This window comes from Eumetopias jubatus, unplaced genomic scaffold (genome assembly GCF_037043125.1).
Source record: "Eumetopias jubatus isolate StellerSeaLion01/CBP00866 unplaced genomic scaffold, mEumJub1_p1.0 scaffold_8, whole genome shotgun sequence".
Lineage (NCBI taxonomy): Eukaryota > Metazoa > Chordata > Mammalia > Carnivora > Otariidae > Eumetopias > Eumetopias jubatus.
In genome coordinates, this window is record NW_028274814.1 from 73269173 (window position 1) to 73292888 (window position 23716).

The window sequence follows — 23716 nt, forward strand, 5'->3', positions numbered from 1 at the left end:
GTTCTAAAGGACTACATTTGTTACCATACAAAGCAAAAGGTTTTCCTAGAAAAGTCTCAGAAGAGAAAATATCCGATCATATCATTTTTAAAGAAAAATGAATTCATGGCCAATTATGTTATATATATAATCCAGATACTTCCTGAAAAACCAAATAATTCCAAATCAACACTGAAATGGTTTCATCCTTCACCTTCAATCATTTTTAATATATCAATAAGAAACACAACAGCTAAGACAGGTTATAGAAAAAAGTGGTACAAATAATGAAAAGTAATTGAAAGCAAGTTTCCTCAAAAAATTATAAGTATATACATTTCAGATTACAGGAACAGCAATAAAGGGGGGACTATTGGGGGACTATTCAAAAATCATTGTCAAATAGCACCGGATTTACTCTAATTAACGTACCTACTGTATTTTCAAGAATCAGATTTGCCTTTAGCAGATGAATTCATTGATTCAAGGATACATCTGGTATAATTTTTTATATTAAGGAATATAAAATATATTTCATTTTGAAATACTAAGTGTACAGAGAGGGCAAAACAATAAACCATTATTATGCCTTCATTACATACTCCATTATTATATCAAATATAAGGGAAAATTAAAACAAATACACAGCTTACCATAATGAGCACTGTTGAAGACACCTGCCATTGTCCTGCATGAAGAGTTATCCCCCCCACACACTCCACATTTGTCTCTCTTGGCCTTGGAGTTTAACACGTGATCACAGCCAGCTTGCTTCAAAATAACAATGATTATAATCAGTATTATAGAAGTGACTAATTCTAAGTATGGTGCTTTTACAAACTTTTCACAAATATTCTTTCAATTAATGGGAGATTTGGTACAACAGGATTTTTCAGAATATCTACTGGTTTTGTTGTACATCAATATTTTCACACACCTTTTCATCACATGGTTGAAAAAAGTGTTTTGCAAAGGGTTATCCGCATAACCCCCTGCATCAAAACCACATGGGATGGCATTTTAAAAGGCAGATTCCCAGATTTTCTGAATTAAAAATTCTTGGAGGTAAAAAAAAAATAGGAATCTGCATTGCAACAAACATGGACAATAATTCCTATGTCCACTGTCCATTTAAGCCATTCTTTAAGAAAATGTAATTCAAAGAGACAAAAAGTATGATTAGGTAAGTAACACATTTAAAAAAACTTCAAAAAGATGTCTTTCATGATTTTTTAACTCATGATCTTAGAACTCTGGGAATAAACTGAGTCTATTTGAAAATTTATTTCTCCAAAATTAATAACCAGCCTAGTAAGTTGTGTTTATGTCAAGAATGAATAACTGGATAAAGGTTGAAAGTGAATGGTTTGGTTCAGGGGTTTAAAAGAACAAGTGCAGTTCTCCATGCAGATACACTGCAATAACTCTTAGTTTTTTTTAAATACTCCTCTAAAGTTTCATGATCAGAAGAGAAAATTTCATAAGTCTCATTCTTTTATACACAAGGTGAATATTTCCAAAATGAATTTCAACCAGATGTTTTCTGAAAGAAATGTGCACCCATAAGCTCAGATCATCATTGTTTTTCATTGTGTAGGACTTTGTGCTGTTAATTTAGATAAAAGTTAAGTTCTCAGGCCATTGAGTACCCTTTTTCTAGTCTCTTGTTTCCTTTACTTTGAACATCTCATTAGACCTTTGAGTGCAAAGCATTTTATCACCAGGTAACTGATAATAGATGTTTGGCTAAGAGAAAAATTGGTATCTTAACCCAAGGAATGAGTTCATAATATTACATTTGTATTCTTTAGATGGAATTCATTATCCTAGTTCTCAAACTCACCATTTTTAAGAACACCTTCTGCAATGTGTGTGCTTTAATCCTGGGTCTCATCTGCTTCTCACCTAGAATCCAAAGTGGCCGACCTATCTCCAATTCTCTCCTAACCCAGTATATTCTGAAGATTCTAACATGCAGATCAAATCACATCTCTCACTCAACTCCAAATCCTTCTAGAGACCTCCAGGACTTCAGAAAAAAGGGTGCATTTAACAGCTAACCCCTATGTCCCACCAGTCCTTTACTTCCTCACCTTTCTAAAAGCTATTCATCCTCAATAACTAGCTCAAGCCTCACACCCTCCATGAGCATTCTCTGAACCATTTACACACTTCCCCACAAAACACTCCTTCCTCATTATCCCTATGCCACTTTGCTGATGACCCCATAGCCCTACATTTGAGTTGTTCATGTGTCTATCTCCCCTACAAACCTGTGACCGCCCTGGAGTTTATGGCTCTGTTGCAGTCTTTCATCCAGGTGACTAGAACAGTATCCAACATTCAGTAGGTAAGTCAGCAAATGTCTGTTGAATATACCCAGGAAGCCAAAGACAAGGATGAAAAGAGAGAGGAAGGAGGGGTGCCTGGGTGGCACAGTTAAGTGCCTGACTCTTGGTTTCAGCTCAGGTCATGATCTCAGGGTCATGAGATGGAGCCCCACATCGGGTTCCACATGGCATCTGCTTAGGTTTCTCTCTCCCTCTACCTCTACCTGCCCTCCGCTCAAATAAATAGATGGTTAAAAAAAAAAAAAAGGAAAAGAAAGGGGGGGGATATCATCACTAATCAATGGGGAGGGGTCACCAGGGAAGGTCGCATTTGAAGTAGCCAAAGGGCTTTACAACCCTGTGTCCCAACATTTTCTATCTTTTTAAGAATGATTAAATGATTAATGTTTCATGAGTCACTCAGGATGACAGAAAGCTGCCTAGTAACAAGGTCTCCTGACCCTACTGCAAAAGAAAGGGTTATAGCACTAAAGGGAGCTGCACTGGAATTCACAGGAATGTATTCTGAAGTAACAGAAGTAATACTTGGCGAGAGAAAAAGAATACTCTGACAGTCGCATTAAACCTGAGTTTACTTACCCGACAGAGGCCTTGAACACAGATGTCATTGGTTTCGGTTCCGCAAGGAGTACCATCAGCAACCCTGTCCTTCAACTGGTAGAAATTAGTGGTTCCAGCAACCCGACAATAGAGTTTACAGCGATCTTTTATGGCAACTGTAAGAAAAAGTTAAAATTGGGGCATACCATAAGACAGCTGTATGTTCCTCGGTCTCAAGAAATGTTTACATCAAAAAATATTCTAACTACTTACTCCCACTGTATTTTGGAAGCCACCTCACATTAGGGGAAAGACCATTGATGTTGAAATGTTTACCATCAAAATCAGAGCACTGCTTCTCTCGAAAGTCTTGCTTGCCTTTTGGACATGAATCGGTATTACATGATCGAAATTTCATCCTGCGGCCCACACAGTACTTTCCTCCGTTTCTTGGCCTAGTCAAATTCATTACATTTTAAAGCACATCAGTACAATATTCTTTCTGCCATTTACTTCTAAAATTGTTCCGTTGTGTCCCAGGATCTGGAAAACCACCTCTGCCCCACTGACACTTTTTAACCGAAGTATGTTACATGGTTCTTAAGCAATTCAATGGCTAATGAACTGTAAAAATACTCATCTTCGGGTGGACGCTGTGGTCTGGAGGGCAGAAATGATAATTTATTCATGACTTGGTTAACTCACAGGGAACTAATCGTGGGAATTTGTTTTAAAACGTCAAAATAAAAAAAAATAAAATAAAACGTCAAAATAGGGTTTGTTCATTTTGGGGGGGGTAAAAAAAAAAAAAAGACCTAGTGAACCATAGATGATAAAGATGATACCATATTAAAGAAATATATAGGCATCTCTGTTGTGTATATACTACTTATCACTCCAAAGAGTTTCATGGTATTAATCTACATCCATCCATCTCTTTATTTCAACTTACGCTGGAAAATAAAAACTGTCAGCATTTTTTAAATATAAAGAGTTCTAGCATAATTTAGATATTCTGAAATTCAAATGAACTAAGTTATTTCAGAGTGTGTCCTATCTCTGCATTGAAAATTATTGCTTACCAATTTATATAACAAAAGGGGACTGGGGGGACATTTAAAAATCTTTATGGAATCTCTACATGCTTTGAAATATTTTGAAGAGGGGGAAAATATGCTTCAGGACTTATTCAAGCTAAACACACTGACGCATCTATAACATGAGAAGCAGAGAAAGAAAATAGGACATGTCAAATTACATAAAACAGTAAAAAAATGGGTAATGAAAATACATATTTTACGCAGAAGAGCCAAGACATGTTTAAAGGAGCCAGGAATTTCAATGGAAACACAGTAAATATAAAAATGCCATTATAGTACTGTCATTTTTACAACTATTTCTCAGTTATACTCAATCAGAAAAAAAAAAGAAAATGATCCTATCTTAATTCATATTCTAAAGATTAAGCTGGTGAATATTTTTTTCAAGATTTGAATCTACCAAGATAAGGTAAAATGGCTTAATGTATTCCAGAAGTTTTCTAAATCTCAGAAACTTACAGACTGACCTCCAGTTTAGAAGTGAATGAAACTGGTGTTTACCTTCTGGTGCCTTGAGATAATCTTAATTTACAGTGACATAAAAAAGACATACTCGGGGCGATTACAGAGTCTCGTTGTGCTTTTGATGCCACCTCCACATGTTCTTGAACAAGAGCTGTATGGTCCCCACGGTCCCCATTCACCATCTACAGGACGTGCTTCCATTTCTTTGTTTACACACAGCCCATGGTGGCAATGCTTTAAAAACAGAAACAAACACACAAAATGATTTGTATGTACCCAATTAGAATATCAGTAATTATAACAGCATAAATATCAACAAAGAAAATGTATACAACTGAAAGCACAATATTAATTCAGAAATCTGATTCCATTTGACAGTCATAAATATTTTCTTAATATCTGCTAAGTAACTGTAAAAAGATCTGTGGAATGAAGAAAGAATAGGAAATTTCCCTTGCCTTTGAGATTTTGAGTCTCAATGCTGGAGGGAAGACCTGCTGTATGGGTAAAGTGTAGTAAAATGAAAATTTAAGTGAATGATATAGATCTGTGATTCTGGTTTTCTATGCAAAGATGTGTATCACTCTCCCACTCTTTTAGCTAATTTTTTGCTTCATCTCATCCAAAGTCTCAGTGATCACTTTCTTACTTTCATTAAGAAAAGAAATATACAGAAGAATCTGCTCACAATCTCCTAGTACTCCTGTTACCCACCTAACAGCACCTGTGCTCAGTACTCAGCCTTCCCACCTGTTAGTGTACATGAAAAATCAAGGATCCTATGGAAAGTCAATCCCTCTACCTGTGTACTTAATCCCAACCCCTCACTGCTCAAAACAGCACTGCAACAATTCTCCCATCTCTCCTACATCATCACTGTTCCAGTCTCCACTAGATCAAAGCTAACAAAAAAGGAGTCCATGCGCTGTTGCCAGTCCCTGCGAGTACAGAAATCGAAAGTTATTAGCATTTAGAAATGTTTATAGGATTTTGACAGCAATTTCATGTTTGTCAAAGTTAATTTAAACGTTGGCTTAGATTTGTTTTCATTGTGGCAAAATACACAAAGTTTACCATCTTAACCATTTTTAAGTGTACAGTTCAGTGGCATTAAAATGCATTCACATTGTTGTGCAACCATCACCACCATCAATCACCATAACTCTTCATCTTCCCAAACTGAAACACTAGACCTTTGAAACAATTAGCTCCCCATTCTCTCCCTCCCCCTGCCCCCAGCCCCTGGGGACCACCATTCTACTGTTTGTATGTATTTGGCTACTCTATATATCCCATATAATTAAAATCGTGCATCATTTGTCTTTTGGTGACTGGCTTTTTTCACTTAGCATACTGTCCTCAAAGTTCATCCATGCTGTAGCACATGTCAGAATTCCCTTCCTTTTAAGGCTGAATAATATTCCACTGTATGTGTAGATCACGTTTCATTTATCCATTCATCCACGGATGGCCTCTTGGGTTACTTCCGCCTCCTGGCTATTGTGAATAATGCTGATATGAACGGGAGTGTGCAGAGACCTCTTCAAGACTCTGTTGTCAGTTCTTTGGGATACACACCCAGAAGTGGTGCTGCTGGATCACATAATTCTATTTTTAATTTGAAGATCTGCCACATTGTTTTCCATAGGAAAATTTGGCTTACATCTCAAATGTCTTTTTTCCTTCTGTTTTCCTAGTCATTTTTATCATTTTGTAAAAGTATCAGTTTAAATTACCAGAAATTTTTAAAAAGACGGGTCCTTTACTAGAGATAATTTGAGAAGTACTCCACTAGATCATTCGCAATATACAAACATATTTATTTCCCCTCTTTATTTTTTAAACATTTATTTAGAGAGAGAGTGTGTGTGTGCGCGCACAAACAGGGTGAGGAGCAAAGGGAGAGAAATCCTCACGCAGACTCCCCAGTAAGTGCAGAGCGTGATGTGGGCTCTATCCCTGAGATCATGGCCTGACTCGAAATCAAGAGTTATATGCTCAACGGACTGAACCACCCAAGTGCCCCTATTTTCCCTCTTTAAAAACAATACTCTTAGATCCCACTTTTCTCACTAGCTACTGTCCTGCTTCTCCCTGAATGAGCTGTGCTCATTGTCTAATGCTCAATGCCTGTGCTCTTATGGTCCACCCTCCATGTATCTGCTCATATGTACATCACCAAAGGCCGGTTCTGTCTTCCTTGATTTAGCAGTATCATTCTTCCCCGCCCCCCTTGGTTTCTAGGCTCAACTTAATGCTGGAATGTCCTGGACTCAGATCTTGGTCCTTTATTCTTCCCTATCAACAGCCACTCCCAGCCCGGATCCCCTTCCTGAGCTCTAGACTCGTGTATACAGCTACTTAAGCATCTTCACTTTAATGTCTAATAAAAATTTCAGACATCATACCCAAAACTGAACTGCTGACCCCTCAAAATTCCGAGTTGATTTGAGTTGATTAGCTAAAAACAGTCATTCTACTCTAATGGTTCACATTTAATATGTTAGTAAGTGACCTAATTCATTCAAAAACAAACAAACAAAACTGACTTTCAATCATCACCCCAGTGATCCCAACTCTGGTCTAAGCCATCATCTTCTCTCATCCCGATCACTGCCATGCCTCTCTGAGTAGATCTCCTGTTTCCAACCCTTGCCCCCTATAACTTAGTTTCAACAGTGATCAGAATGGTCCTTTTCAACTTGTATTTCAAAAATTAACTCACGTTAGGTGACTCCTCTACTCAAATCCTTCAATTATTTCACCTTGAATAAATGCAAAGTTCTCACAATGGCTCGCAATGCCCTACATAATAGTCCTCCAGTTACTTCCTATACATCTCTCTTCACCCCAGCCACAATGTCTTTCCTTGCTCTTCCTTGAACATTCCACCAATACTCCAGGATTTAGGAGCTTACCTGGTCCCTTTGCCTGGAGCTCACTTCCCCCATAATATCCTCCATAGCTAACTCCCTCACTTTCTTTAAGACAGCTCATTAGGCAACTTCCCGTAAGATCTTTGACCACTACATTTTAAATTGTAATCGGCCCTATCCTACCACACAACTTCCAGTCCTTTTCTTGTTCTATTTTTTCTTGTTCATGGCACTTATCAGCTTTATGGTAGTATTCATTGTTTGTAATATTGTAGTCTCCCCCTAGAATGTAAGCTCCATGAGGTCAGGGATCTTTCCTCTTTTGTTCACTGTTGTATCCTAATCACCTAGAATAGTGCCTGACATATAGTGGGCCCTTGATAAATCTTTGTTGAAAAAATGAATCCTATAACCAAGCTTATTAGCAGAAAAAATACTTTGTGCCCTCCATTAGAACAAATCATTCAAAATGAGAAAGCCATATTAGAAAATCTCAGGATAGAATGTACTATGTGCATGTAAATTTGGGGGGCATCTGCAGAAACATTTCAAATAATCCTTGAGCACTATTTCTGATAAATCCAAGAATGAAAAAAATAGAATATTACATTGTTCACCATGTACTAAATTAAGTCATTGTCAGGTGAGTTCCACCATATTTTCATGCAAATGGATTTACAACCACTTTTAAGTATTTAAGAGAGTGTTAAGGCAAAATATAGGACATTTATTTAAAATTTCTCTTGAATAAAAGACCCATTGAGTATTAAAAATGGCTAATGCATAGGAGCTATTCTCAATTAATAAAAAATAAGGAGTTTATATCTATCATGATCCAGATGCTTTTACCCCAAATGCCATTTCTGCTTTTAAACTACACAGGCTTTAAAGTAAGTCCCAGTATCTGAGCACATTTACCTTGAATTCCAACAAATCCAAGCCCTTCAAACCACCTTACTGGGGGAATTATTCAAATGGTTAGTGAGCAAATGAAAAGATGCTCAAGACTGACAATAATCAGGAATACAAACTAAAACCACAATGATATTCCATTTTGCGCCTAAAATGGCTATTATTCTGTTAAAAGATTAACAATATCAAAAATTGGCAAGAAATACTGAGCAACTGGAACTTTCATACATTGCCTGCGAGAGTTTAAAATGATACACATATTAAAGATCAATCTTTAAAATTCAGTTCTAGCTCCAAACTATGAACTGAAGAAGTCCACTGGAATTTTGGTCCTAAAACAATTGGGGTGCTCAACCATTTCAGAGTACTTCAGCTTCTGCAAAAATTGCTTAAGTCCCAAATACAACTTAAATATTCAATTCATTTGTAATGCAAGCTATATTCATGGAAAACACATGCCTTTTGATGGAAGGCATCAGAGACAAGGGCAGTAAGTACAAACATTTCAATAAGCAACAGCTGGTAAAGCACAAGGTCAGCTAGCGAACCCATCCATCTCAAGTTTCTACTTGTGGAGTTAACAAAAGAGGCAGTAGTAGCTAACCCATCACCAAGCAAGTTCTCCATTTTTGCTGAGGTAGCTCAGAAAAGGCATGGAACAGACTAAAACTTATTCAGTGCAGACAACACTGGCTACCAAGGCCAAAGGAAGTTGCCTTCATCCTGAAGCACCAAGTACAACCTGACTTCATCCTTACATATTTATCACACCGATCCCTATCACTCAGCATCATGTTTGCAGATTTAGATTAGTGCATGCTGATGTTAAAATGGTAAAAATGTTAGTAAAAATGTTTCGGCAATTTTAGGGATATATTTTAAGACATTTACAACCAATAAATATCTGAAGAAGCCACTTAAAACTTTCAATTATACTTAACTGAACTTTATGGGAGAAAATGTATACAATGGTAACATCCTTGAATTTAGGGAAATTGCTGAAATATTAGGACCTTTATGTCTATACCCACTCTTAACAAGTCTATAATATACTTAGATAACTATCCATGTAGTTACCTATATAACTGTAACTTTAACATTCATCTGCTAGATCTTGAAAAAAAAAAAAGGGGTGAAATTAAAAATTCAATTCACTTGACTGTGTACTACATCGAACCAACATGGCAACATTGATTCACTAGCACAGCAAAAGTTGACGAATAATGAAGAGCATCGAAATGCAGAGCAATCACATCCTTGGATAATCTCTTGATACAAGACTCACCCTTTGAGGAAACCTACCATCCCAGGACCACAGTTTGTCCCATCTGCCAGGGGCATGTGCTGAGTGCGACAGCCCTTGTGAACTCCTTCTGCGCTAGTGCACCAGAGACGTCTGCATTGCTTCTGCAGAGAAACAAAAAGCAGACAAGAGTAAAAGAACACTACAACCACTGGATCGACTTAGTGCAAGGCATTAGTTTTTATACATTGATCTTACAGTTTTCGTGTTTTCATGGTCAGAGCTAGAAATAATCAGCAAAAGAATCTAAGTTCTAGTCATCTATTTACCTCTAAACATACAAAATGGCAATGTTTACTTTCTAAGACCTTTTAGATTTTCATCATACATTGAACAACTGGAGAGAAATTAGAGTGGAAATATTCACAATTATGGGAGACATTTTTCTCTTGGCAAGACATTCTTCTAAAGGACTTTTTGTTGTTAAAATGTTATCCACAATGAGTTTCCAAAAGCCTCTTTTGATAAGATGATAGAATGTATGAATAATGTGCATAGAAATACTGTATAATGTACTGGTTTCCTACTTTGCGAATATAATGCATACTTTCAACATTTGAACAAAGGGTTCTCAAGTTTTCACAAAAAACAAAATCCACAGAGGTTCACAGGAGCTATATCCAAGATAATTCTCTTCTTTTTCTGAATTTAAATTCAAAGTTTATTTAGTGTGTAGGTCAGGTAAAAAAGAAATGTATCTTTTTTTTTTTTAAAGATTTTATTTATTTGAGAGAGAGAGAATGAGAGATAGCACGAGAGGGAAGAGGGTCAGAGGGAGAAGTAGACTCCCTGCTGAGCAGGGAGCCCGATGTGGGACTCGATCCTGGGACTCCAGGATCACGACCTGAGCTGAAGGCAGTCGCTTAACCAACTGAGCCACCCAGGCGCCCAAGAAACGTATCTTTAATAAAAAAAAAATTTAAGTTAAATCTTCCCTCCTCCATAGTGGATATTTAAAAGCTTAGTAACATTTTTTATTATAAGTTTAAGATTTTAAAAACAATACTACTATGCGGAATATGCTTTGCCTATCTCTGCACTTACTGTTTTGTTACTTTCATTCATTCATTCATTCATTCAACGAGCATTTAGTTTGTGACACCTAGTTTGTGGCAGATCCTGAACACTGGAGATACATATTTCAATGAGTGAATGAGGCTGCATTCCCAGTCCAATGATCCTCATGACCTAGGAGTGTATCTGACCCATGAAAAATCCTCAGAGTTGTAAAATAAGAGTTTAGGCCCTAAATTTCATTTCTATGGATTCAAATCTATGTAAATAAAAATGTAGTCTATTAAGTTCCCGGGGCCTTTAATATAACTCATTATCAAGACACTTAAATTTTCTCCCACTACCCCAAAAAATAGTATTTGAGTATAAATATTTGAATGCTTTTAATTTTCAATAACCTCTCAGTGTCTATTTTTAAATGGGAATACTTCACATAGGATTTTGTGAGGGTTAATGAAGATATTTTTAAGCACTTAGCACAGTACATGGCATATAAGTACTCAAATTTTAGTTTCCTTTTTAACCCCCTTCTGGCAAACAGCAAATTTCTCAGACTTACAAACTTCTAAGATACATCTAGTTCACCTTCTGTTCAAGAGAATAAATGTACATTTTTGAAATATATTCTAACTATAACTTTGTAGTTTTCAAAAAGAAAGGACAGAATTTTTCTTACCAAGTAGGGACATACTTGTGATCCAGGACCAAACATAAGTTCACATTGCTTGTTTACATCATACATTAATCCAGGAAGTTGTGAAGACAGATCATATATTCTCCCATTTGGTTTGTCAAGAAGGCACTCCCCATGACCAGTACTGTACCAATAACCAAAAATATTGTGACTATGTATGGATGTATAAGATTCTTTATCACATTTACTGTGTTCTATGCTTTCAAAGAGTATCAGTATTTTTTCATAATTTAAAAACCAATTCATATCAAAGTCAGGAAGAAAACCTCACAATTCACAAAGGACTTTTAAGGTGTTTATTCTCATTTGAGCCCCACAACTGCTTTGAAGATACAATTTTTAAAAAGAACAAGGACAAATTCATCAGAATATAATTTATGAAACCTATTCATATAATCACTCTACACTTTTGATCTATTTTGTTGCCCAATAATAATGCCTTATATTTAATGCCCAAATTGTCAAGATGTTAAAAGTTTTCAAATCATTTGAGAAAGTACATGAATAGTTCTAAACAACAAAACAAAGGAATTTCAGTAAATGTCATGTTGTCTCCACTTTAAAAAGGCAGAGTTTGAGTTTTGGTTCTACCACTTCCCAGGATGCACGGCTCTGGACAAATTAACTTCCCTGAGCCTGAGTTTTTCTCATCTGTATTAACAGCGATACTATTCATCTTGACAGTTTCTATTAGAGTATATGTATAAAGGACTTAGAAAAGTGGTAAATAGCAGGGGAAATGTGTGTTTATTACTTCTAGTTTGTAATGCAGTATCTAGTGTCCAGGAAACTGAAAATGTTCAACCATTCCAATTGGGTTAAAAACAATTTGTTTCAAAAAAGTAGAAACAATTTGTTCCATTGCCATAACTTAAAAATTTAGAAATTTTTACTGGCTACAAAGACATTAAATTTTGTCTAAAAATGAACGTATAAATTAAAAATATATATTTTTTAAAATTCTCATTGTAGAGAATCCCATTAACCCCTTTCAAAAATAAGCACATCCACTGGTACTGTTAATCAAAAACTCAGCCATTGAACAAAGCTATATGGAAGCACGTATAGACCAGCAACCGTGTATTATGCTTTTTTTTTTTTTTTTAAAGATTTTTATTTATTTGACAGAGAGAGAGAGAGAGAGAGAGCGTGCGAGAGCAGGAACACAAGCAGGGGGAGTGGGAGAGGGAGAAGCAGGCCTCCCGCCGAGCAGGGAACCCGATGTGGAACTTGATCCCAGGACCCTGGGATCATGACCCGAGCCGAAGGCAGACGCTCAACGACTGAGCCACCCAGGCGCCCCCGTGTATTATGCTTTTAAATCAACTCCCCGTACAAGGATAAATAATCACAGATAATTTAGGGATGTATTTATGAACATATATTCCGAAGCATGGTTTCATTCATTCCCACAGTTCTCATAAAGAGAGGTAAACAGAAACTGCATAGATCAGGGATTATAATATGTAGAAGAAATGAATATCATATTTATACAAAAAAAATTCCCGGAAAGAGCTTGGCCTTGCCTTTTGGCAACTTTCAGTAACTAGGATAGAAATGCCATTTGAATAAAACTGGGAAGTAAAGAAACCTGGTGGGAGATGGAGAGACGAGGCAAGAAAAATCTGGATCTGCTTCCTTTCTTCAGACCTAGGAAAATCCGCCAAAAGAATATGTAAACATATAGACTCCACATCTCTCTGGCTGTACAGAGCTATTTGGAATGTGCATAGTTTGACTTCAGCTATTGTCTGTCCTTCAAAGACACCTCAAACATGAGCTACTCAGACTCCTCTCAAAATACTACCCAGTAGCTTCTGAAAAAATGCAAACATACATAAGGAAGCTGTGAATCTCAGTAGGGCTCCCCTTGAAAAGGGGTGATTCTAATAAAGCACCTAAACTATTAAAAAAAAAAAAAGATAGCTAGGTCTGACCTGTCCCCCTCCTAAAATATTTTAGGAGTGAAATATGTATATACAGCTCTTTTCTTTTTTTAAAAACACATTTGTACAAAGTACACTTAAATTTAAACAGAAAAACTAAACAGAAATTGAACCACTTTAAAAGAACATATAAATTTCAAATTCTATAGTCTAATAAATGTTTCATTATTTAAATACAGTAATATAATTTCAGACTTACTCTAGGAATTCAGTGATATATTTCTGACTACATTTTGACCAGGTCCAAGGACTTGTGTGGTAATTTAAAGTTGGAGCCATTACATGATATTGATGTTTAATTCCAGTTTCCTTACATTTAAAACTATCATCATGTGGAACATTAAATCTAAAAAGAAAAACAAACACTTAAAAAAAGAATATGAAAATATGAATACAACATTAGTAACAGATCTCTTATCCTTAAAAGGTAAAATACAGATAAATCCAATCACATCAAAATTTATACTCTTGATCTCTCCCATAAAGCATTATAAAACCAAGGTTATCTTCATGTTTAGAAGCACATGATCTGAGAAACAGCAGATTATAACTTTGATTGGTAGCACAGTCTGCTGACTTGGTGAGTCCAAACAATCAAAATATGTGGACTCTGGCTCACCTCATCACGATATGGATATAGCATTCACATAAATACTTGCAGGTTTCAGCATGCATATCCTAAGAGATGTGTGTAGGTAGATTACATAAAGGTGATACCACACTAGTTTGTAGATCACTGACTATTACTACAGTATCAAAACTTCTTCAATCCCTAATTCCTTATCATTCTATAGTATCCATCTGTTTCATATGAAACAGCCTCAGTACTGTTTCTGGTCTATACTCAGTAAGTGATTACTGATCGAACTGGAATAACAAAAACGTTCCTAAATCAAATCTTCCTAAGAGCAAGGATATTAAATAATTAGCTGGCCAGCAACAGAGCCTATGCATTCTTTTGAGGACCTAAGTATGAACTTGCATTTAGAAGGAACACTGAAACCACCTAGCTCAGCTCTTTGCCTGCTGAGATTTGTACTTAAAAATCAGTCCTTTAATTAAACTACTTACCCATATTCTAAAGACACCTAAAGAGTTTTTCAGGAAGAAAATAAATGGCTAAGATGGTAGTCTCTGCAAGAACAGTTTTCCATTAGTTAGTAGCCTTGGAAACCAGCTAATAGTGCTTTCCAGATGTCACTGCTAGGTAGCTACAGCCCTCAGGTAAGCTCCTGAGCCTATCCCCACTTCAACAATTTGAGTGTGCACCCTGCTGACAACCATGAAACATAATCATGCTAAAAGGGAACTGAAGACGCACTAGTTTAATAAAAATGATTTCCACTTGAAATTATTCCTGTTGAATACTCTAATGATGTAAGGCATGACCAGGAAAAGAAAATGTAGTCAAACTAAGAGAGGCAACTCTAGCCTCAATTCCTTTTAGCATATAAACAAGAAATCCCAGGAGTGCTGGGGGTACACATATGGAATCCCTTTCAGAGGATGAGTTTGTAGGGGTTTCTGACTTTCCATGGGAGCTCCGAGGCTATCACAGGGACTCATGGCCTCCATTCTTAGAGCATAGAACCCCAGTAGAATTTTTAATAATGCAGGAACAGATAGAACCCCTCATTTTTACCAAAAAAAACCCAAAAAACAAAAAACCAAAACCAAAGAACAACAACAACTATGAAGCTGGAGAAATAACTTTAAAAAATCTTTTAATGATTAAGAAATTCCCACATGCCACGTTCTCTGCTGGGGCTCTGAGCTATAAGAGCAACAAGTGAGTTGGTATTACAAATATTATCGGGAGTTCCCCAGAACCAGAAGCCCCTGCAGGCCCTCCCATAAGATGGAAGAGGACAGTACCTGGTCATGTATGGGATAACAAGGGACAGAGGCCAGAAGTGCTTGTCATGTAATCCAATACAGTAAATGAAATAAAAGAATTCCCAAGTTCTAGTTCTTTGCTTAGTCTGTTGATCTGTGCAGCCTGTCTGACCTAACATAGATCACAAAAGAGCCAGAGTTAGCATTTCAGGGATGAAAATTACACTAACAATATTTTTAAAGACATAAAGCTGCTAATTACTCAATTGAAGATGGAATTTTAGGCATTCTGTGCAATGATTATAGAAAGCACATTACTGAGTTAGCAGAAGGTACTTACACATGCCCAAGCTCATGGGCTATGGTAAAGGCAGCACTGAGTCCATTTTCTTCACTAATAGAGCAGCTCCGTAAAGGATCACACAGGGTACCTAATTCTGCTAAACCTGAAAAATTTCATGTTGGTATTTCAAAATGGGAAACATCAAATCATAAAGAACTAATTATTTTTTTATTACATTTGTTAGCTACCATATAGTACATCATTAGCTTTGATGTAGTGTTCAACAGTTCATTAGTTGTGTATAACACCCAATGCTCATCACAACACTTACCCACCTTAATACCCATCACCCGGCTACCCCGTTCCCCCCACCCCCCTCCCTTCTGAAACCCCTTTTGTTTCCCGGAGCCCATAGTCTCTCATGGTTTGTCTCCCTCTCTGATTTCTTCCCATTCAGTTTTCCCTCTCTTTCCCTATGGTCTTCTGTGCTATTCTTTATGTTCCCCATATGAGTAAAACCATATGATAATTGACTTTCTCTGCTTGACTTATTTCACTTAGCATAATCCCCTCCAGTTCCATCCAGCTCAATGCAAATGGTGGGCATTCATCCTCTCTGATGGCTGAGTAATATTCCATTGTATATAGGTACCACATCTATAAAGAACTAAATGTTAAAGCATTTACTATTGCCATTACTACTACTTAGAAAGGGATGCAGAGTTGGCTGTTAAGATCACAAATATTTTATAAGGTGAAGGAAAAAAGAACAGAATGATTTATCTGCAGTTGAAATCTTTTTACCAATTCCTGGATTCTTTTACTGGAGAAAATAACCCAAAATATGGGGTGAATAATTGTTTAAAAAAAGGAAGAGGAAAAAAAGTTTTTGTTACAGGAAGGATGAAATTTTAGGCAACATTAGTGTGGATACTAGAAAAGGCAATGAATGTTTAAATTGGTAACAGAATATAGAAAATAGCACAGAACACTATAGATTAATGAATTTGCTTTAATATTTAAGGTTTTGAGGCTGTATACAATTATGTACTTATAATTAAATTAGTGATTATATGTTAAGTGCATAGAATAGCACCTGGCATCTAATGTATGTTAAATAAAATGATTCACTTATTAAAGGCATCCAATAATTTTGAAAATATTTTAGAAAATGTATCCTCTTAAGATCTATTCACTCTTCAATATAAAGAATATCATGCAATGCCAATGTGCTGCTGAAAGATACAGTATGAATGGACTGGACAGCAAAGACAAAAATTACAGCTGGTAGAGTCTTTAAAATAATCTAGAATAAGAAATTGAAAATAAATGTTCCTTACGACAATCCACAGTCCATCAACTCAGGTGGCATTTATTTACCTTAATAGCATTGTTTCTGCTACTATTATCCTTCAGTATTTTCTTGTAAATTATCTGCTCTCCTAGGACAATTCCTTTCATTAAAAAGAATTTTTCATATATAGCCCGTTGCTTACTGGAAAGTTTTTGCATTTAGAAATTTCTCAGTATAGAGTAGACCTGTATCAGCTATTGTGCTTTAGCTCTATACTCCCCTGTATTCTTTGATTCATAAAACTTAAAAGCATGGACATTTTCCTCGCATTAAGGTAAATTTCCTAACAATGAGAATGTTTTTGTTGTGCTTTAAAAAACTTTGAACTTGAGGATCTAAAAATGCTGGAAAAGTTCAGACTAACAAGTTCAATCACCAATACTTTTTTTATTTTAATAAAACAGAAAGTATTTGCTCTCTTTCTGAACCCACAGCCAAAGGGATGGCTTGGGCAAAGGTCCCCCCAAAAAAGCATTTTCTTAGAATCAAGGCCAAAAATGAGCAAGGAAAAATTATTATTTAACAGTCTGCTGTCCCAAGAATGAAAGAATTATTGTTTTCCTAAAGTATGACTTTCTACTTGTATGTGCTCTTTAGCCAATTTTAGTCAGTTTTATATTTCTCCTTTACTATAAGTTAAAACTAAACACATTTTTATTGAATATCTTGCTATTCCCGTGCTACCTTTAGTATTTTCAATCTGTTAAAAATGGCTCAATTTCCATCTATTCATTTTCAGGACTACGTAGATATTTCAAACACACTATTGACTCCATTATCACCCAAACAACTTTATGTTTCATGCTTTAAGGGACTATATTCCAAGCTAAATGTTTTAGTCACATAACAGATCCATGGAAGTATGTATTGTATATGATTAAAGACCCAACTCAAATATGCCCATAAACAGACAAGAACAACAACAAATCAAAGTGAATATATAACATGGCACCAGGAAGCTAATTGATGGTTTGTGCCTAAATTCATTCAAGCTGATATTGGGTTCTATAAAAGTGGTCAGTCAGAGATAGAATAAAGTAGGATGGGCCCAAATCTGATACAGGTTCCCTGTGTCTGGAAGTTCAAGAAACTGCACAATCACCCAATCTAGCCACTTTAAAGAATGAAAATCATTTTCAACATACTTTGCAAAAAGGGCTCAGAGACTGGGACAATGATATCTACAGAAGATAACATATAGCAAGATACCTAGTAATTTTTCCACCTATTTTAGAAGAGAAAATAAATACTAATACTTGTGTTAATATGAGTTGTGCAGCCTTAGGCAAATTATTTAGTCTTATCTATGAAACTGAAAGTCGTTCTTACTTCATAGGTTTGCTGTGAAGATTAAATGAGTTAAATCACATAAAACCTTACAATCGTGTAAGATATACAGTAAGCACTCCAGATAGGTCAGCTATTATTATCATTACCCTAATGAATGATTTCAGGGATGCCTGAGTGCCTCAGTCAGTTGAGCGTCCAACTTCAAAAAGTGAAATTATTCATAAGCGTTACATATTAACAGACATGTCAATATTATTAAGGATCAAATCTCAAAAGACAAATGGTCAACAAATATATGAAAAAAATGCTCAATATCACTAATCATCAAGGAAATGTAAATCAAAACCACACTCCACACCAGTTAGAATAACTGTCATCAAAGACCAGAGATATGGGGCATCTAGGTGGCTCAGTTGGTTAAGAGCCCAACTTTGATTTTGGCTCAGGTCACGATCTCAGGGTTGTGAAATCAAGCCTCATATTGGGCTCCGCTCTGGGCATGGAGCCTGCCCAAGGTTTTCTCTCTCCCTCTGTCCCTCCCCCGCTCTCTCTCCCTTAAAACAACTGCTTTCAGGGAAGGAAGAACAAAGCTGGAGGTTTCATAATCCCAGATTTCAAGCTATATTACAAATCTATAGTTATCGAAAGAGTATGGCACTGGCGTGTACACACACGCACATGCACACACGCACACACATGCACACAGACACATAGATCAACAGAATAGGACAGAGCCCAGAAATAAACCCACACTCCTATGGGCAATCTATAAGGAGGCAAGAATATGAAATGGGGAAAAGATAGTCTCTTCAGTAAATGGTGCTAAGAAAACTGGAAAGCTAGGGTGCCTGGGTGGCTCAGATGGTTAAGCGTCTGCCTTCAGCTCAGGGATCGAGTCCCACATTGGGCTCCCTGCTCCTTGGGAGCCTGCTTCTCTCTCTCTGTCTCTCATGAATAAATAAAATCTTAAAAAAAAAAACAAAACTGGAAAGCTACATGCAAAAGAATGAAACTGACCACATCCTTACATCATACACAAAAATAAATTCAAAATGGATTAAAGACCTAAATGTGAGATTTGAAACCATAAAACTCCTAAATGAAAACACAGGCAATAATCTCTTAGATATCAGCCTTAGCAACATGTTCACGGACATGTCTCCTGAGGCAAGGGAAACAAAAGCAAAAGTAACTATTGGGATTACACCAAAATAAAAAGCTTTTGCACAGCAAAGGACTCCATTAGCAAAATGAAAAGGCAACCTACTGAATAAGGTATTTGCAAATGATATATCCAACAGGGATTAATATCAAAAATATATAAAGAACTTAACTCAAAAAACAATCCAATTAAAAAATGGGCAGAGGACCTGAATAGACATTTTTCCAGAGAAAATGTACAGATGGCCAACAGACACATGAAAATATGCTCAACATCACTAATCGTCAGAGAAATGAAAATCAAAACCATAATGAAGTATCACCTCACACCTCAGTCAAAATGGCTGGTATCAAAAATACAAGAAATAATAGGAGTTAGCAAGAATATGAAGAAAAGGGAACACTCATGCACTGTTAGTGGAAAGGTAAACTGGTACAATCACTGTGTAAAATAATAGGGAGGGTGCTCCAAAAATTAACAGAAATACCGCATGACCTAGTGATTTCCATTACTGGGTATTTACCCAAAGAAAACAAAAACACTAATCCAAAAAGATGTACATACCCTTATGTTTACTGCAGCATTATTTACAAAATAGCCAAGATATGGAAGCAACTCGTATCTGTTGAAAGGTGAATGGATAAAGAAGCTGTGGTGTATATATACAATGGAATACTACTCGGCCATAAAAAATAAAATCTTGCCATTTGCAACAATATGGACGAACCTAGAATGTATTATGCTAAGTAAAATAAGTCAGAGAAAGAGAAATATGATTTCACTAATATGTGGAATCTGAAAAACAAAATACACTTCAGTACAGAGAACTGGAAGTTGCCAGAAGGGAGGTAGATGAGGGGATGGGTGAAACAGATGAAGGGGGATCAAGAGATACAAACTCTTAGTTATAAAATAAGTCACAGAGATGGTAAGTACACAGCATAGGGAATATAGTCAATAATATTGTAGTAATATCTTAAGGTGACAGTGACTACACTTACTGTGGTGAGCACTGAGTAATGTATAGAATTGTCAATTCAGTATGTTATACACCTGAAACTACTGTAACATTGTGTCAGATATGTTTCAGTAAAAAATAAAGGAAAAATGTTATGAAAATTTAAGCTGATAAATTTTACTAATAACAGTGAAATATCTAGTAAGTAGTGCTTTTTAAATAGATTCAAGAAGATAAAAAATGTAGTCTGATTATCACTGGAGATATTAGAGAGTTAAAAATTTTCCCCAAAAAACCCATAAAACAAAAACAAAACCCCCATGAAACAGATGGTTCACTAGGTGGGATCACCTAAGCTTTCAAGATATAGATCATTAAAATATTCTATAAAATCTTCCAGAGAATAAAAAAAATAGTATACTCTGACCAGTTCTAAAAGGTGAATAAAACCTGGTATCAAAATTAGACAAATATGATAAAAGGTCACTTCATTCCTGAAAATACATCCAGGGAAAGGAATCTAACAGTTAAAAAAAAAAAAATTCCTCATCAAGTTTGGTATAACATTAGAAAATCTATAAAAGGAATTTATTATTTTAAGTAAATACTCGTATCAATGTCTGCAAGAATAAAACCATTTAAGAAAAGAAAGCACATGCCTGGGCAAGGGGGAACTGAAGATCCTGAGCTCATTTCCTCCCACAGATATATCAAGGCTGCAGCTACATACAGAGGAACTCCCTAAGAACAAACTGAAGACTATTGGAACAGCAATTCCAAAGCTAAAGATATTAAGAAAAAGCCACATTCAGAAGAGTAGAAGGGGCACTGATAACAGGCTTACTGGGAACCAAATTCCTAGGAAGGCAACCCACAAGCAGGAGGAATATCACAGGTACGGGGTTCCTCCCGGAGGAGGTAGGGTTTCAAGCACCACATCAGGCACTCCCTCCCACCTGGAAGATAGGCACCAGGAAGATGAGCCTCCTTGTCTGGCTTTGAAAATCAGCAGGACTCCAGGAGAGCTAGAGGGTAATAGAAAATGGAGACTCTGCTCTGAAAGGACCCACACACAATCTCACTCACTCTAAGACCCAACACAGAGGCAGCAGTTTGAAAAGCACCTGGGCCATACATGAAGGAGATTTTACTAACTTTAGGGCATGTGCCAAAGGGGCAGGAATCTGTAGGAACTTTCTCCAGGAACACAAGCTTTGGGGGACAATATTTCCTAGCTGTCCTTCAGCCTAGTGTAGGACGCTAGCCCTGTCCAACAGCACAACTACAACAGTTAGAACCAACCACACTGGGTTCTAACCATACTGACTAGCACACAACAGCAACCAGTCCTATCAGTCAGCCATATCAGGGGCCAGGCCACCCACTAGTGTGCCCATGGCACAGAGAGCCAGGCATTATGACCATCAGGCTACAGGCCAGCCTCACCCACTGGTGCACCCACAGCAGTTGTAGACTAAACAGTAGAGTGCATGCACTTCACACAAAGGACACCACCAGAGCACCTAGTTCTAGTGACCAGAGGGACTACACTTCTGGGACGCACAGGATGCCTGCTACACAAGGACAATACCTTTAACACCAGCAGATGTAGCTGACCTACCTAATACACAAACACAGAAAGTCGGACAAAATGAAGAGACAGAAATATTTTCTAAGCAAGAGAACAAGACAAAACCTCAGAAAAAGAACCAAATGAAATGGAGATAAGCACCCTACCAGATAAAGAGTTCAAAGCAATGGTCACCAGACTTCAGAGTAGATGAACTCAGAACTTCAACAGATAAAAAATATAAAAAGGCACCTGTCAAAACTGAAGAATAACTGAAATGAATAATACAGTAAAGAGAATCAACATATTAGAGGATGAAGAATGAATCAGCAATCTGGAAGACACAGTAGTGAAAATCATCCAAGCTGAACAGCAAAAGAATACAGAACTTAAAAACTGAGGATAGGTTAAGGGGCCTCTAAGACAACATCAAGTGTACTAACATATGCATTTTGGGGTCCCAGAAAGAGAAAGGGCAGAAAACTTATTTGAAGAAATAGCAGAAAACTTCCCTAACCTGAGGAAGGAAACACATCCAGGTCCATGAAGCATATAGCCTCAAACAAGATGAACCCAAAGAAGTCTACTCCCAAACACATAATAATTAAAATGTGTAAAGTTAAAGAATCCTAAGAACAGCAAAAGAAAAACTACTTAACATACAAGGGGACATCCATTAAATTAACAGCTGACTTTTCAGCAAAAACTTTGTAGTCCAGAAAGGAATAGCATGATATAGTCAAAGTGCTGAAAGGGGAAAAAACAAAAAAACAAAAAAACCCTACAATCAAGAATACCCTATACCAAACAAGGTTATCATTTAGAATTGAAGGAGAAAGTTTCCCAGAACAAAAAAGTTCATCACCACTAAACTGGCCTTACAAAGTAGTAGAGCAATCACTTATAAAGCTGCTCTGAGGATTAAAAGACAAAAGTAGTAAAATCAACTTTATCTTTAGTTAAGGGATACACAAAATGAAAGATTAAAAAAATGACATCAAACACATAAACATGGAGTATGTGGGAGTAAAATGTAGTGAGTTTAGAATGTCCTTGAATTTAAGAAACCAACTTAAAATACTGCTATATACATAGGGTGTTATATACAAAACTCATAATAACCACAAACCAAAAACCTATAAAAGATATACATACAAAAAAGAGAAAGGAATCCAAGCATAACACTGAAAGTCATCAAATCACAAGTAAAGAGAGCAAGAAAGGAACAGAGAACTACCAAACAACTAAAAAAAGTTAACAAAATGGCAATAAGTACATACCTATCGATAATTACCTTAAATGTAAATAGATTAAGTGCTCCAAAGACATCAGGTGACTGAATGGATAACAAATAAGACCTATCTATTTGCTGCCTACAAAAGACACTTCAGACCTAAAGACACATACAGACTGCAAGTGAAGAGATGTAAAAACATATTCCATGCAATTGGAAGTGGGGGAAAAAAAAGCTAGGGTAGCAATACTTACGAGACTTTCAAACAAAGCCTAACTAATGGGAAGTCATCAGCGAGGGAAAAAAACCATGAGAGACTCTTAAGTATAGGAAACAAACTAATGGTTACTGGAGGGGAGTTGGGTGGGGAATGGGGTAATTGGGTGATGGGCATTAAGGAGAGGGCACATGATGTGATAAGCACTGGATGTGTATACGCAGGTGATAAATTATTGAGCACTACATCTGAAACTAATGATGTCCTATAAGTTGGCTAACTGAATTTATTTTATTTTTTTTTAAAGATTTTATTTATTTATTTGACAGAGAGAGACACAGTGAGAGAGGGAACACAAGCAGGGGGAGTGGGAGAGAGAGAAGCAGGCTTCCCACTGAGCAGGGAGCCTGATGCGGGGCTCGATACCAGGACCCTGGGATCATGACCTGAGCCAAAGACAGATGCCCAGGTGACTGAGCCACCCAGGCACCCCTGGAAAAAAATTTTTAATTCAAAAAAAAAAAAAGGGGGGGCAGTAAGAAAATGACAACCACCACAGTGGAAAAATAGGTCATATTTCTCTCATTCCTCAGAGTAAAGGAAATATAAATGGCCAATAGATATGAAAAGAT

General features: G+C 36.6%; 1 protein-coding gene across 1 annotated transcript in view; it reads right to left on the reverse strand.

Annotated features, from left to right (window-relative positions):
* The window catches only part of ADAMTS20 (ADAM metallopeptidase with thrombospondin type 1 motif 20), a 181902-nt gene that overhangs the window by 93276 nt on the left and 64910 nt on the right, over positions 1 to 23716 (reverse strand). The window contains exons 8-15 of the mRNA XM_028123173.1: positions 15357 to 15462; positions 13380 to 13526; positions 11217 to 11358; positions 9526 to 9630; positions 4524 to 4669; positions 3144 to 3325; positions 2910 to 3046; positions 633 to 750 (exon numbers count right to left, since the gene is read on the reverse strand). Coding sequence (XP_027978974.1) covers positions 633 to 750; positions 2910 to 3046; positions 3144 to 3325; positions 4524 to 4669; positions 9526 to 9630; positions 11217 to 11358; positions 13380 to 13526; positions 15357 to 15462 — 1083 coding nt within the window. The remainder of the gene's footprint in view (positions 1 to 632; positions 751 to 2909; positions 3047 to 3143; positions 3326 to 4523; positions 4670 to 9525; positions 9631 to 11216; positions 11359 to 13379; positions 13527 to 15356; positions 15463 to 23716) is intronic.